General features: G+C 48.4%; 1 protein-coding gene across 7 annotated transcripts in view; it reads left to right on the forward strand.

Moving 5' to 3' along the window:
* Window positions 1-17,134, forward strand: part of nav3 (neuron navigator 3) — a 440,932-nt gene that overhangs the window by 130,311 nt on the left and 293,487 nt on the right. For 6 of the 7 annotated variants that reach the window (XM_060839577.1, XM_060839579.1, XM_060839580.1 and 3 more), the window contains one exon: window positions 12,240-12,379. In XM_060839577.1, coding sequence (XP_060695560.1) covers window positions 12,240-12,379 — 140 coding nt within the window. Of the gene's footprint in view, window positions 1-12,115; window positions 12,165-12,239; window positions 12,380-17,134 lie in introns of those variants that run through there. The other variant, XM_060839583.1, reaches the window with a different exon arrangement.

The following is a 17,134-nucleotide window of genomic DNA, read 5'->3' on the forward strand; positions in this document are numbered from 1 at the left end:
GAGGGTTCCCAGGCGGAAGATGAGGCGCTCCTCCTCCAGCCGTCGTGTTGTTGTGTTCTGCCGGTGGAGGAGTCCAAGGACCTGCATGTCCTCGGTGGAGTGGGAGGGAGAGTTAAAGTGTTGAGCCACGGGGTGATTGGGTTGGTTGGTTCGGGCGGCCCAGAGGTGTTCTCTGAAGCGTTCCGCAAGTAAGCGGCCTGTTTCACCAATATAGAGGAGGCCACATCGGGTGCAGCGGATGCAATAGATGATGTGTGTGGAGGTACAGGTGAACTTGTGGCGGATATGGAAGGATCCCTTGGGGCCTTGGAGGGAAGTGAGTGTGGAGGTGTGGGCGCAAGTTTTACATTTCCTGCGGTTGCAGGGGAAGGTGCCGGGGGTGGAGGTTGGGTTGGTGGGGGGTGTGGATCTGACGAGGGAGTCACGAAGGGAGTGGTCCTTGCGGAACGCTGATAGGGGAGGGGAGGGAAATATATCCTTGGTGGTGGGGTCCGTTTGGAGGTGGCGGAAATGGCGGCGGATGATACGTTGTATGCGGAGGTTGGTGGGGTGGTAGGTGAGAACCAGTGGGGTTCTGTCTTGGTGGCGGTTGGAGGAGCGGGGCTCAAGGGCGGAGGAGCGGGAAGTGGAGGAGATGCGGTGGAGGGCATCGTCGGTCACGTCTGGGGGGAATCTGCGGTCCTTGAAGAAGGAGGCCATCTGGGCTGTGCGGTGTTGGAATTGGTCCTCCTGGGAGCAGATGCGGCAGAGATGAAGGAATTGGGAATATGGGATGGCATTTTTACAGGGGGCAGGGTGGGAGGAGGTGTAGTCCAGGTAGCTGTGGGAGTCAGTCGGTTTATAATAGATGTCTGTGTTGAGTCGGTCACCCGAGATAGAAATGGAGAGGTCTAGGAAGGGGAGGGAGGAGTCTGAGACGGTCCAGGTAAATTTCAGGTCGGGATGGAAGGTGTTAGTAAAGTTGATGAACTGTTCAACCTCCTCGTGGGAGCACGAGGCAGCGCCGATACAGTCATCGATGTAGCGGAGGAAAAGGTGGGGGGGTGGTGCCAGTGTAGTTGCGGAAGATGGACTGTTCCACATATCCTACGAAGAGGCAGGCATAGCTGGGGCCCATACGGGTGCCCATGGCAACTCCTTTAGTTTGGAGGAAGTGGGAGGATTGAAAAGAGAAGTTATTCAGGGTGAGGACCAGTTCAGTCAGTCGAAGGAGGGTGTCAGTGGAAGGGTACTGGTTGGTGCGGCGGGAAAGGAAGAAGCGGAGGGCTTTGAGTCCTTCGTGATGGGGGATGGAGGTGTACAGGGACTGGATGTCCATAGTGAAAATAAGGCGTTGGGGACCGGGGAAGCGAAAATCCTGGAGGAGGTGGAGGGCGTGGGTGGTGTCCCGAACGTAGGTGGGGAGTTCTTGGACTAAAGGGGACAGGACCGTGTCGAGGTATTGGGAGATGAGTTCGGTGGCATCCCCCATCACGAAGGACTCAAAGCCCTCCGCTTCTTCCTTTCCCGCCGCACCAACCAGTACCCTTCCACTGACACCCTCCTTCGACTGACTGAACTGGTCCTCACCCTGAATAACTTCTCTTTTCAATCCTCCCACTTCCTCCAAACTAAAGGAGTTGCCATGGGCACCCGCATGGGCCCCAGCTATGCCTGCCTCTTCGTAGGATATGTGGAACAGTCCATCTTCCGCAGCTACACTGGCACCACCCCCCACCTTTTCCTCCGCTACATCGATGACTGTATCGGTGCTGCCTCGTGCTCCCACGAGGAGGTTGAACAGTTCATCAACTTTACTAACACCTTCCATCCCGACCTGAAATTCACCTGGACTGTCTCAGACTCCTCCCTCCCCTTCCTAGACCTTTCCATTTCTATCTCGGGCGACCGACTCAACACAGACATCTATTATAAACCGACTGACTCCCACAGCTACCTGGACTACACCTCCTCCCACCCTGCCCCCTGTAAAAATGCCATCCCATATTCCCAATTCCTTCGTCTCTGCCGCATCTGCTCCCAGGAGGACCAGTTCCAACACCGCACAGCCCAGATGGCCTCCTTCTTCAAGGACCGCAGATTCCCCCCAGACGTGATCGACGATGCCCTCCACCGCATCTCCTCCACTTCCCGCTCCTCCGCCCTTGAGCCCCGCTCCTCCAACCGCCACCAAGACAGAACCCCACTGGTTCTCACCTACCACCCCACCAACCTCCGCATACAACGTATCATCCGCCGCCATTTCCGCCACCTCCAAACAGACCCCACCACCAAGGATATATTTCCCTCCCCTCCCCTATCAGCGTTCCGCAAGGACCACTCCCTTCGTGACTCCCTCGTCAGATCCACACCCCCCACCAACCCAACCTCCACCCCCGGCACCTTCCCCTGCAACCGCAGGAAATGTAAAACTTGCGCCCACACCTCCACACTCACTTCCCTCCAAGGCCCCAAGGGATCCTTCCATATCCGCCACAAGTTCACCTGTACCTCCACACACATCATCTATTGCATCCGCTGCACCCGATGTGGCCTCCTCTATATTGGTGAAACAGGCCGCTTACTTGCGGAACGCTTCAGAGAACACCTCCGGGCCGCCCGAACCAACCAACCCAATCACCCCGTGGCTCAACACTTTAACTCTCCCTCCCACTCCACCGAGGACATGCAGGTCCTTGGACTCCTCCACCGGCAGAACACAACAACACGACGGCTGGAGGAGGAGCGCCTCATCTTCCGCCTGGGAACCCTCCAACCACAAGGTATGAACTCGGATTTCTCCAGCTTCCTCATTTCCCCTCCCCCCACCTTGTCTCAGTCGGTTCCCTCAACTCAGCACCGCCCTCCTAACCTGCAATCTTCTTCCTGACCTCTCCGCCCCCACCCCACTCCGGCCTATCACCCTCACCTTGACCTCCTTCCACCTATCCCACCTCCATCGCCCCTCCCCCTAGTCCCTCCTCCCTACCTTTTATCTTAGCCTGCTTGGCTCTCTCTCTCTTATTCCTGATGAAGGGCTTATGCTCGAAACGTCGAATTCTCTATTCCTGAGATGCTGCCTGGCCTGCTGTGCTTTGACCAGCAACACATTTGCAGCTGTGATCTCCAGCATCTGCAGACCTCATTTTTTACATTGAGCCTAAAACCTGAGATTTCCATCTCCATTTTGATTGGCCTCAATCTGCTTTAATTTGTCTATTTGAAAATGTAACGTTAAAGGTACAGGGAAGTTTAACAATGAAATGACAGAGCTGGGTTCCCAGTCAGAGACAGAGGGGGAGGGGGGGAGGAGAGAGAGAGAGAGAGAGCAATAAATAAAGTGACAGAGAGAGAGAAATGCACACACAGAAAGAGAGAGGGAGAGGGATAGATAGTTAGACAGAGACAGAAAGACCAGGCATAGAGAAAGGAAGAAAAGTAGAGGGCAGGGGCAGGGGCAGGGGCAGGGTAAAGGATAAAGGATAAAGGATAAAGAGATGACATTACTATTAAATTCAGGTGAGAGAGGACAATAAAATATGTAATGACATCGTACAGCTTTAGAAATAAACAGAACCCTTGTGTTTAATGACAAGCTGAATTGTTCAGTATCCAGCAGGTGGCAGCACATCACTGTGGAATGGCGAGGTAGTGCAGAGACTCCTTCACTCGGCCAGGAGACTTCCACACTCTCTCAGTGAAATGTCAGTGGGGAAAACAAACTGGATACATCCAGCTTTGGGAGCTTCCAGCTGGTTCACAAACCCAACCCGGCCAATTCCCGCCCCCATCAGTCTACTCTCCATCCTCAGTAAGGTGATGGACGGTGTCAGTAACAGAGCTATCAAGCAGCACCTGCTCAGCAATAACCTGCTCAGTGACGCCCAGTTTGGGTTCCCCCAGGGTCACTCAGCTCCTGACCCCATTACAGCCTTGGGTCAAACCTGGACAAAAGAGCTGGATTCCAGAGGGGAGGGGAGAGGGACAGTCCCTGACATCAAGGCTGCATTCAACTGAGTGTGGCATCAAGGAGCCCCGGTTACACTGGAATCAGTGGGTATCAGGGGGTAAACCTGGCCCATAGGAAACAAAACAACAAAAGGGAAGTCCAACACAGGAACAGGCCCTTCAGCCCTCTAAGCCTGTGCTGATCATCATGCTCTAACTAAACTAAAAAATCCATATCCCTCTGTTCCCTCCCTATTCATGTAACCATCCAGATGCCTCTTAAATGTCACCAAAATGCCTGCTTCCCCCACCTCTTCTGGCACTGTGTTCCAGGCTCCTATCCCTCTCTGAATGAAAACTTTGCTCACACATCTCCCTTAAACTTTCCCCCTCCCACCTTGAACCTGTGCCCCTTGTAATTGAAACATCAACCCTAGGATATAGCCTCTGACTATCCACCCTATCTATGCCTCTGACAATTAGGTAGACTTCTATCAGATCTCCTCTCAGCCACTGTCCTTCCAGTGATAAACCATCCTAATCTTTTTAACCTTTCCCCATTGCCAATGCCCTCGAGATCAGGCAACACCCCGGTGAACCATCTCTGCACTTTCTCCAAAGCTTCCAAACTCTTTGATAGTGTGGTGATCAAAACTGCACACAATACTCCAAATGCAGCCTAACAAGGGTTTATATCACTCTAACATGGTTTGCCAACCCTTGTAGTCCATGCCCCGGCCAATGAAGGTAAGCAAGCCATATTCCTTCCTAATCACCTTGGCCACCTGTGTTGCCACTTTGAGGGAGCTGTGGACCTGCACGCCCAGATCCCTCTGGATGTTCATGTTGCTAAGTGTCCTGCCATTTCCATTATAGTTCACGCCTAAATTTGATCCTCCAAAATACATCACCTCCCATTTGTCTGGATTAAACTCCATCTGGCATTTCTGTGCCTGAGTCGCCAATCTATCTGTATCCTGTTGTATCCTTTCACAATTGTCAGCACTATCAGCAACTCCACCAATCTTTGTGTCTTCTTCAAGTGATTTGACTCCTGAGGTCAGTCATCTCAGCTCCAGGACATCTCTGCAGGAGTCCCTCAGGGTAGTGTCCTAGGCCCAACCATCTTCAGCTGCTTCATCAATGACCTTCCCTCCATCATTAGGTCAGGAGTGGGGATGTTCGCTGGTGATTGCACAGTGTTCAGCTCCATTCACCACTCCTCAGATACTGCAGCAGTCCACAATCTGGACAGTACCCAGGCTTGGGCTGACAAATAGCAAGTAGCATCAACCAGACAAATGCCTGGCACTAACCATCACCAATAAGATACAATCTAACTATTGCCTCTTGACACTCAGTGCTGCTTTTGTCACTGAATTCTCCCACTATCAATGGGGTTACTATTGATCAAAATCTCAACTGGACTTGCAATACAAAAACACAGCGGCCACTGGAGCAGATAAGAGGATGAATAACTCACCTCTCAACTCCCCAAAGCCTGTCCACCATTTCCAACGCACAAGTCCGGAGTGTGACGGAATACTCCCCACTTGCCTGGGTGGGGGCAGCTCCAACAACACTCAAGAAGCTCAACACCATCCAGGACAAAGCAACAGCCTGATTAGCACCACATCCACAAACATCCCCTTCCTCCACCACCGACACTCAGCAGCAGCAGTATGGACTATCTACAAGATGCTCATAATCCGGCCTTCCCCCCATGTCTTACTCTCCATCAAATTTGATTTAATTGTTCCGATAGTGAAATAAATTATCAATGCAATTGATAAGTGAAGCTAAAATATTAAGTTTTAAAAATGAATAAATATGTGGAATTTCTTTTCTTTTAATGATGAAATATGACTGTCCTTAAACATACCATTGGCTTTTTGGGTCCAGTGACGGTGTCATTATGAATTTAGTTCTACCTTATTAAATAATGTATAACATTGTCCAGAACTGGGAAACGTAGAACAGGAGTCGGTCGTTTAGTTCCGTGTTGTTCCATCATCCGTGGCTGATCTGTGGCTGAAACCCATGCACCTGCCTTTACATCTGTGCTGAACAAAAACTTTATCTATCTCAGGTTTGACATTAATAACTGATCCAGCTTTCACTGCTGTTTGTGGGAGAGAGTTTCAAATCCCTCCCAGCCTTTGTGTGTCGAAGTGCTCCCTAACATCTCCCCTGATCGCTCTGGCCCTCATTCTAGAATCCCCAACCAATAGTTTCTCTTTATTGACTCGGTATTTTCGTATTATATTAACAATTATACAACAGTGTTGAAGTGGTAATTTTTTTACACATTTTTAATTGTATTTGGGTTATAGTCTGGATAAAACTCTTAACGTGCAAGATATGGATGAGAGTACAGCCCTTGACAAATAGCAGGGCTTTCTGTGTTGCCCTGCGTATAGATAGTTTCCAGACATTGCAGTCAGTCTTTAGTGAACAGCGATAACTTCACCATCTTCACCCATTACAACATCTGGGCTCCAACATGCACTTCAGTATGTGATCACAAAGAGTCAAATCCAGACAGAAATCTTGTCTTGGCACCGATTCTGTGTTCGGTTTCCCTGGCCATTTGGGACATTTTTATTTCTCACTCTTTGAAGACTTAGTTCCCAAGTTTGTTTGAGATTGCATTTCTGCTTTGATGTTAGAGATTTTTCTAATGTCCTTTTAACTGAGTTGTGACTGTGTGACAAACAATGATTCTGGAACCTGGGGCTGATTAGTGAACTCACGACAGAGTGACAGCATTAAATGATTCCCAGGGCAAGTCTGGCAAACCACAGACTAAGCTGTACATAAAACGGCAGGCTCCACGTGTAGAGAAACATTCAGCTTTCTCAATCCTCTGAACGTGTCAACACAACAAGGTACAGTCACGCCTGTCCCATCACGCAGTTTAGATCCACGTTGATCTGTATCTTAATCCATTTACCTACTTCCACAATTCTTAATACCTTTATCTGGTACAAAACCTGTTGACGTCAGAAATTAAATATTTATGTTGCATAAGTGTCAACCAATGACCATTGTTCGCAGGAGAGAATCTAGTCATCTTAGTTTGACATTGATTCCTGAACCCCCCCGCCATCAACATCACCATGACCACAAACTGAACCGTAACTTTGATTCAGCAACCATTTGTTGGTAACAGCATAGTAATTTAGGAACAACTCACAATTGTGTTACACTTTGTGGTAATTCCGGTCGGAATGATGATGTTGAGGCTTTTCATCTTGAACCCATCCGGACATTTCACAAGGATACCAATTCAAGAGGAAATCCCGCATTGATAATGAAGACAGGGCAGGACTGATTGTTTGTCAAAGTGAAGTCTGATTGGTGGAGGTCTTTTCATGGAAAAGGCACAAGTTAATGATGAGTGACTGTTAACAATTAGTTTTTGTTTAAATTTTAAGCCAGGCAGTTGACCCTGATTGGTCAGAGCATTGCCCTGAGAACTGAGCCATTGAATGGCCACTAGATTCCATAAGAAATATGGTCACGATGAAAGGATACCTCACCTCCTTCTCCTGATCACTTCTAATGTAGAGATAATACATGTCCTGTACTTGAATTTGTAGCCCTGCAAGTTAGAATTTCTTGTCTCTTCACAGGCTCCAGCATTGCTCTCAAAGTCACATTTGAAATGTAAAGAAATCAAAGAATCTCGCTTTCCTTGATGTTCTCATTGAGACATCAGTCAGGGATTCTCCACCACTGTCTCCCACAAACCTTCCTTCAGTGCTCACATTCAACCTCGGAATTCCTACTGTTCCACATGCAATAAGATTGATCTCATCAGAGATCCTTATAACTATAGCCTGAGTCCCCCCTCTCTGTTCACTGAATGTTTGACGCTGAAATCAGGAGCATCAAGGCCATTGTGTGGGACAATGGCACCTCCAATCAGAACATTCCCTCCGTATGTCGAGCAAACTCATAAAAGAGCCTAAGGAGATAAATCAAAGTCCTAAAAAATGCCCAGTCTACCTCAGGTTACCCTGCAAAGGTAAGGAATCTCAAAGGTTTAAGCTCCAACTGAGGTGAGCTGTCTTGCACCTTCCCTTCCTGAATCCAGGCTGCATTTGCCTGATGGAACCAGCGTTCCCTCTAATTTGCTTCTCAATCGTATGGGCCTCTGAGGTCACATGCATGGAAGTGATTTCCGGACTGGAGAGTCACTGCTGTGCTGGGCGCGTGCACAGAACTTTGGAACAGCTGCTCAATCCAGAGGAAACTGTGGTGCTGACCATCCCCATCAGCTCATACTTTCCAACTACCCAACACAGCGTCCAACAACAGATCGGGTTCTGTAATTGGACAACACTTACTGGATGATCCTGAATCTGTGAGGAATTACACTAACAACCGATTCAGCGTTACCTGTTAGACTGACAGTGTGATATACTGGAAGCTTGATATATTAATGCTCAGAGCCCCGTTCGTTGTAGACAAGAAGAATATTAGATTAGACTTACAGTGTGGAAACAGGCTCTTTGGCCCAACAAGTCCACACCGACCTGCCGAAGCGCAACCCACCCATACCCCTACATTTACCCCTTACCTAACACTACGGGCAATTTAGCTTGGCCAATTCACCTGACCTGCACATCTTTGTGACTGTGGGAGGAAACCGGAGCACCCGGAGGAAACCCACGCAGACACGGGGAGAACGTGCAAACTCCACACAGTCAGTCGCCTGAGTCGGGAATTGAACCCGGGTCTACTGGCGCTGTGAGGCAGCAGTGCTAACCACTGTGCCACCGTGCCGCCCACTGAATATGTTCATGCACTGAAACAAAAACCAGCAATTCCTGCAGAAACTCAGCACGTCTGGCAACATCTGTGGAGAGAAAAACAGAGTGAACATTTCGCATCCAATGATCCTTCTTCAGAATGATTCTGATGAAGAGTCACATTGGACCCGAAATGTTAACTGTGCTTTCTCTCAACAGCTGCTACCAGACCCTGCTGAGTTTCTGAAGTACTTTCTGTTTTTGCTTCAGCATTTGCCAGTTCTTTGTTTTATTTTAATGTTCATGCACTGCACCTGTTTCAAGTCAGCAACATTGGTAACAGCCATTTGTTGATGCATTTCTCAGGGCAATGACCTGACCAATCAGAGTCAGTCTGCCTAGTTTAAAATTGAAAAGACAATCGGCTGTTCACTGTCAATCAACATTGATTGGTGCAAGGCAATGCCTCTACCTTTCTGGGGGCATTTGCTAACCAATCAGCACTTTTCTCTTATTCAGTATAAATGTTGGTTTTCTCCTTGAACTGGTATTCTTGCACAATGTCCTGATGAGTGCAGGATGAAATCTTTGTCAAAATGTGTCTTTCTTCAGCAATCTTCAAGTCTTCTACTACCGAATGACTAATGGGTACAGTGCAGGGATTCACCAATCATTACTTCACCATTAACACTCAGTAGCAGCAGTGTGTACTATCTGCAGCAATTTACCAAAGATCCTCAGACAGCACCTTCCAAACCCATGACCACTTCCATCTGGCAGATACATGGGAACACCACCCCCTGCAAGTTCCCCTCAAACCACTCACCATCCTGACTTGGGAATATATCGCTGTTCCTTCAGTGTCACTGGATCACAATCCTGGAATTCTCTCTCTGACAGTGTTATACATGTTGTTGTGGTTCTGTTCACCGAGCTGGGAGTTTTTGTTGCAAACGTTTCGTCCTCTTTCTAGGTGACATCCTCAGTGCTTGGAAGCCTCCTGTGAAGCGCTTCTGTGAGGATGTCACCTAGAAAGGGGACGAAATGTTTGCAACAAAAACTCCCAGCTCGGCGACCAGAACCACAACAACGAGCACCTGGGCTACAAATCTTCTAACAAACTTTGAAGTGTTATACATGTTCACCATATTTTCAAGGATGATTAGAGATTGGCATTGTTCCAGGAAGTTTGGAAAGTTCTGGACTCTCTCCACACTCCTGTCCACCCCCACCCGTATCCCCTGGCCTACCAACACCACCAGAGGAAGTTTTTACTCTCTGTCCCATTGAATCTTTTCATTTCAATGAGCTCACCCATTAATGCACTGTGTTCATGTGGAGACAAGGCTAGTTTCTGCACCATGCCTCATAACGTAACCTTTTCAGCTCCTGTATCATTCTGGTGAATCTGTGGGATATCCCTCCAAAATCAATATTTCCTTTCTGAGGCCTGGGGCCAGACCTGAACAAATTACTCAACTCGTGGTCTCTCAAGACAGTATTGAATTGTCACTGAATGGGCCATGACTTGTTATTTTCTGGCATATTTCAGGAAGGGTTCGTGTCAAGGTCTTGCACTCATGACCATTCACCAGAGGGGAGGTGATGCTTGGTTTGTTGAGATGAAAAGACTATGAGGCTGATTCTCTGCGGACTTTAGTTTATTTGTACACGAACTGCAAATAATCACTGAATGATGACTTAGTGAGAAACTTATCTTTGACACAGCCAAGAGTTACAAGGGCAAAATGGACATTCATTTTAAATGAATAGAAAATAAACCGTGAAAGTAAAATGGTGAGTAATAAATTCAAAATGAAATTCAGGAGAGAGTGGGGAGAACCGAGTTTGAGCTCCCACAGGGAGTGATTGGGGGGAAAGGGGTTACATTGAAGGGGGAACCTGGATAAATGCATGCGGGAGAGAGAACTCGAGGGGACAGAAAGATAAGGAAGACCGAAGGAAGGCGATATTAACAGGAAACACTGGGGATTGCTAGCTGGATTTCCAGCATCGATGCAGAAACAAAGCTAATGTTTCAGCTCGATGACCCTTCATCAGAAGTCAGTGTGTTTGACGATAGACCATTGACCTGAAACATGAGCTCACTCTCTCTCCAGCATCGCCCTCCTGTTCCCCTAGCCCCCAGACAGGGGCCTGAGCTGGTGAGTATTCCAGCATTTTCTGTTTCTTTTTCACATTCCCAGCAATTTTTAAAATTCATTCAGTGTATGTGGGCGTAGTAGCGACAGTGAAGGAACAGCGATATATTTGCAAGTCAGGGTGGTAAATTACTTGGAAGGGAACTTGCAGGGCGTGGTGTTCCCATGTATCTGTTCCCCTTGTCCTTCTAGATGGAAGTGGTCATGGGTTTGGAAGGTGCTGTCTGAGGATCTTTGGTGAATTTCTGTGGTATGTCTTGTAGATGGCACACACTGCTGCTACAGAGTGTCGGTGGGGGAGTTTGTGGATGTGGTGCCAATCAAGCGGCTGCTTTGTCCTGGATGGTGTTGAACTTCTTGAGTGTTGTTGGAGCTGCCCCCATCCAGGAAAGTGGGACGTATTCCCTCACCCTCCTGACTTGTGCCTTGCAGATGGTGGACAGGCTTTGGGGAGTCAGGAGGTGAGGTACTCCCTATGGGATTCCTAGCTCTGACCTGCTCCTGTAGCCACTGTGGTTACGTGGCAAGTCCAGTTTCTGGTCAGTGGTACTGGGGGATTCCGTGGTAGTAACACCATTGAACATCTACAGTTCTTTATGTGTGGTGTGGAAAGTTAACAAGAGGTTGGAGCATGAGGCGCCGATGTGGACTAATTGAACTCCATTTACCGTGTCTATTTGTGACATCCACTCGCTTTGTGAAATGTTTATCAGTTACTGAGCACTTGATCACTTTAGATGCAAAGTCAGCCATGACTCCCTGTCCCAGAGAGTTTCATCCTGACTGCATTTGCGCGTTAGACCTGAGTGTGTCTGAAACAAAACTGCTCTGATCAAGATGAAACATCAACCTTTTGTCACCCCCCCCTCCCTCTCACTACATCCACATTGATGTTTAGCACAATTAGTAACTTGACAATGAGGAATTTTTAAAAAATTGATGTTCCTCCCTATCTCCAACCTGCTGTAAACATTGATTTCTCTGTCTTTTTTAATCTGAGTGCAAATATTTTCACAGCAAGGATCAACATTGAACATGAATTTTCTGCTTTTTCCGAGAGGATTTGAGTGGGTCACAGGTTACCTCAGCGTTTGCAGAGTCCTGATTGAAACTTGTTGCAGTGGGGTGTGGGGAAGGAGGGAGAGATCAGGAGGTAAACATTAATGGTTAAAGGCCCTAGAACCTGTTGACGTTGGAACTGAGCTGGTCTGGGCAGCTTTCTGCTGAATAAAACCATGGCTCAGCCCCACGGCAGGCAGAGGCTGGTGTGGAATAGGGAAGTGTGTGAGGCTGTGCCATGAATGATTAAAGCTGGCAGGTGGGTACATTGACACAGGTGTTACCTTTCCACCTACAGCATGCCCACTTCTGTAATCCTTCCATTGCCTTGCAGACTCCCAGGACCCTCCAGGGGCTCAGCGACAGGGAGCACGACCAAGGTCCAGGGAGCCAACAGCTTGAACAGACGGAGCCAGAGTTTCAACAGCATCGATAAGAACAAGCCCCTGCAGAATGCAGGTGGCAGTGAGAAAGGTAACCCCTGTCCTATCCCTCCGTTCCCTCGCTCTTTCCCAGATTTCCTTCCATTTCTGCACTGGCTTCTGCAGGGTCAGCACATTCCGCTGTGGTTCACAGCCAAAGCTCTGTTTTTGAAGTGGAATTGCAGTTATAATGTAGGAAGACATGACTGTGACATTCCACACAGACAACAAAGTCATCCAGATCAGAGAGCCTGCTCTGTGTGTGTGAGGTCACTTGGTGAATAATTATTGACCAGCAATCATCTGTAACTGTCCATCTGCTAGCCCACAGATCTTGGTTATCTACTTGGAAAAATAGACAGTTTACATTCATGTGAAACACACCAATTCCAACAGTGTGGGACTCCCTCGGCACTGACCCTCCAACAGTACAGCACTCCCTCAGTACTGACCCTCCGACAGTGCGGCACTCCCTCAGTACTGACCCTCTGACAGTGCGGCACTCCCTCAGCACTGACCCTCCAACAGTGCAGCACTCCCTCAGTACTGACCCTCCGACAGTGCGGCACTCCCTCAGTACTGACCCTCTGACAGTGCGACGCTCCCTCAGTACTGACCCTCTGACAGTGTAGCACTCCCTCAGTACTGACCCTCTGACAGTGCAGCACTCCCTCAGTACTGACCCTCTGACAGTGTGGCACTCCCTCAGCACTGATTCTCTGACAATGCCCACTCCCTCAGCACTGACCCTCTGACAGTGCAGCACTCCCTCTGTACTGACCCTCTGACAGTGCAGCACTCCCTCTGTATTGACCCTCTGACAGTGCCCACTCCCTCAGCACTGACCCTCCAACTGTGTGACACTCCCTCAGTACCCATCGAGGGCCAAAGGGCCTGTATTGCGCTGTATTTTTTCTAGTACTGACTCTGTGACAGTGCGGCACTCCCTCTATATTGACCCTCTGACAGTGCAATACTCCCTCAGCACTGACCCTCCGACAGTGCGGCACTCCCTCAGGACTGACCCTCCGACAGTGCGGCACTCCCTCAGGACTGACCCTCCGACAGTGTGGCATTCCCTCAGTACTGACCCCCTGATAGTGTGGCACTCCCTCAGTACTGACTCTCTGACAGTGTGGCACTCCCTCAGTACTGACCCTCTGTTGGTGCAGCACTCCCTCAGTACTGGTATCGTGGTCCTAGCCTGGTAGTGATGGTGCAGTGTGTGTTGTAAGAGCAGGCTGCAAAAACTGACAGTGAGTGAGTTGCTGATGTCTGTGTGTTGTACCGACCTGAGGACAAAGCAGAGATGAACCAACAGGATTTTCATTCCTACACTGACTGAGGAAATCTGACTGGATGCCTCGTCAGCAGAGGAAGATGGCAACATTGCCGTGTGACTGTGGGTCTGTGTGATGTAGAGTGAAGGTGTTTCGGAGTGGGTGCTGTTGTGGGTCTGTGTGATGTGTACATTGATGATACAAGTTGGGCTGAAAGCCATGCCTAGAAGAAGGCACAATGGCCCTACTATTGGGCCCACACACATCTTCTCCTTCACATTGGCAATCTGACTGCAGCTGACTTCATCTGCTATTTTGGAGGAATAAAGGGAGGAGTTCACATTTCTCTTCAGAGTCAGAGCTTAAAGGAAGAGGGGGACAAACAGCAGGCAGGAGTGTCGTCTTATTGATGGTTAACATTATATAAATGAAACTACGTCATGTGCAGACGTTGCAGATGATATACGTGAGGGACAGAGGCTGTCTGATTTACTCTCCGTAACCTGCACCCACCAATAAAGCTGTGTCCGGGAGAAATGCAAGGAGGGTGTCTCTGAGGCAGACTGAGCAATCCTAACCGACGAGGGAATGGTGGACACTGCCCAGGGAGAAAGAAGAAGCTGCCAAACCTACAAGGATTGTCTGTCAAGGTCAGTCCTGAACCCCATGGGAATGTTCCAGAACCAGGATGTGAGGGAAGGCAAATAATTAGGTGGAACTGGTTCATCAGGTTATTTGTGGGGACAGGGGAGTTCAGTTGATGTGAACACGGGAGGGAGAGTTCAGCAATGATTTACAGCGATGATACCCGGAATGAGAAACCTTCAGTGATGTGGACAGATTGAAGAGGAGATTCGGTCGAGGTTTCCCAACTCATGAGTGAGCTGGAGAGAGTAGATTGGGAGGAGTTGTTCCCACTCACAGAGGAAACAAGCCCCAGACAGCTTCCATCGAAAGTGATGTTCAAGAGAAGGAAGGGCGATGGGAGAAACTGTTTTCCACCCAGTGGGTAGTTAGGGTCTGGAATGTGCTGCCTGGAAATGGGTTGGGGGCAGGTTTGATTGAGATGTTCAGGAAACAATCCTGTGATTCTGAACTATGCAGAGATTGCTCACCTTTGAAAGGACAAGCTTATAATGGGAGATTTAATTTAATTGGGTGGCACGGTGGCTCAGTGGTTAGCACTGCTGCCTCACAGCACCAGAGTCCCAGGTTTGATTCCAGCCTCGGGTGACTGTCTGTGTGCAGTTTGCACATTCTCCCCGTGTCTGCATGCGTTTCCTCCGGGTGCTCCGGTTTCCTCCCACAATCCAAAGCTGTGCAGGTTAGTGTGAATTGGCCATGCTAAATTGCCCGTTGTGTTAGGTGCATTAGTCAGAGGGAAATGGGACTGAGTGGATTACTCTTCAGAGGGTCGGTGTGGACTTGTTGGGCCGAAGGGCCTGTTTCCACACTGTAGAGAATCTAATCAGATGTGTTCAAAATTTTCAAATATACCTTAGCTAACAAAGGTCAAAGATTTAAGGGAATTGTCAAAAGAGGTTGAGCTTGTTGATCCTTTGAGGAGGAGATGGCTGAGTTCACCATCTGGGTATAGAGGTGACTGAGCAAGGGCCAACCTGTGCCCAAAAGCTGTGGGCAATAGGACAGGACCCACAGTAGCAAAAACAGAAGTTTCTGGAAAAGCTCAGTAAGTCTGGCAGCATCAGTGGAGAGAAATCAGAGTCAACGTTTCGGGTCAAGTGATCCTTTCCCCAGAACTGGAGACTGGGTTAAGGGTGAGCCGCTGCTTGGGCGCTTGCTCGTTGTGTTTGCTGCTATCTGTAATTGACACCTGCTTTTCAAGGAGGCCCTGCTGCTTTTATTTGGTAATGTCAGGGAGTGAGACTCAGTCAGCTCCTTTCAGGAGAAAACTGACAGGAACCGATGAGAAACTGAAGCTTATTAACCTTCACAATACACGACCTGTACGCCTGGTATAATCAGCTCCCATACACGGTCAGGAACACAGAAATTAGGAGCAGGCTCGGCCATTTGGTCTCTCAGACCTGGGCCACCATTCAGTACAATCCTGGCTGATCCTCGATCCTGTTTCTCTCCATAGCCCTTGATGCAATTAAACTCTAAACATGTAATTAGCTCTTTCCTGAATATTTCCAGTGACTCAGCCTCCACCATTTTCTGTGACAGAGGATTCCACAGGTTCACCACCCTCAGGGTGCAGGTATCTTTCCCCATCTCGGCCTAAATGACCAGAGACCATGTCCCCTGGTTCTTGACTTCCCACCCATTAGAAACATCCCCGCTGCATTGACACTGTCAGGACTGTTTGAATGTTATACATTTTTACGGGATTTTGAGAAAGGAGTTTGTGGGTGTGGACAGGATTCAAAGTGGTTAATGCAGCTAGTTTGGGGAAATGGGAGGTTAAAGACGATAAATTGTGAGCTAGGTTGTGGCAGGTTGGCCTCAGGGCATTAAGGTTTGAATGATTCAATGTTTGGTGCTGGGAGGGCACTGTCTGAATTAAGCCCAAGTTCAGAATCCATGCTTCAGCCACTTGGTCAGAAATCTCAAACCTCACGATGTGTAGATGAGGTGAGAAAAAAATAAAGTTTCTTCAGCGTCAAATGTTTTGTGAATAGGGGAGGTGGAGGAAGACAAATTCACTCAAAATACGAAGGAAAAGGGAAGTGATGTGGAGTTTGAAAAGATCAACATTCTGTGGGAAGGCTAACACTCCAATTAACGGTTTTTGTGCTCAATAGATTTATTTGCAGTGTTCCAGAAATGGAAATGCAACAAGGTGTAATTATCGAGTCCTTTTTTCAGTGTGTACTGGACCAGAATGCAAATCAGTGCCGACAGTTGGGTTTTGAAAGGAGCTGGGATGGGAGGTAATGTAACAGTGTCTAACCCAGCCAGGAAGGCAGCTCACACCACCTTAGGAAAGGAACCAGCCAGCCCACTCAGGCCGACATGTGACTCCAGACCCAGAGCAATGTGGTTGACTCTTAATTACCATTGAACAGCGCAGTACAGACCCTTCAGCCCTCGATATTGCACCGACCTGTGAAATTAATCTGATGCCCATCTAACCTACACCGTTCCATTATTATCCATATGTATGTCCAATGCCCATTTAAATGCCCTATTTGTCAATGAGTCTGTTACTGTTGGAGGCAGGCCATTCCATGCCCCTACTATCACTGAGTGGAGAAACTACCCCTGATATCTGTCCTAAATCTATCATCCCTCAATTTAAAGCTATATCCCCTCATGTTACCCCTCACCATCTGAGGAAAAAGGCTCTCCCTGTCCACCCTATCTAACCCTCTGATTATCTTATACGTCTCAGTTAAGTCACTTCTCAACCTTCTTCCCTCCAACAAAAACTGCCTCAAGTCCCTCAGCCTTTCCTTGTAAGACCTTCCCTTCCATAGCAGATAACATCCTAGTAAATCTCCTCTGCACCCTTTCCAAAGCTTCCACATCCTTCTTATAATGTGGTGACCAGAACTGTACAC

The sequence above is a fragment of the Hemiscyllium ocellatum genome, chromosome 19 (assembly GCF_020745735.1).
Source record: "Hemiscyllium ocellatum isolate sHemOce1 chromosome 19, sHemOce1.pat.X.cur, whole genome shotgun sequence".
NCBI classification, from domain to species: Eukaryota; Metazoa; Chordata; class Chondrichthyes; order Orectolobiformes; family Hemiscylliidae; genus Hemiscyllium; species Hemiscyllium ocellatum.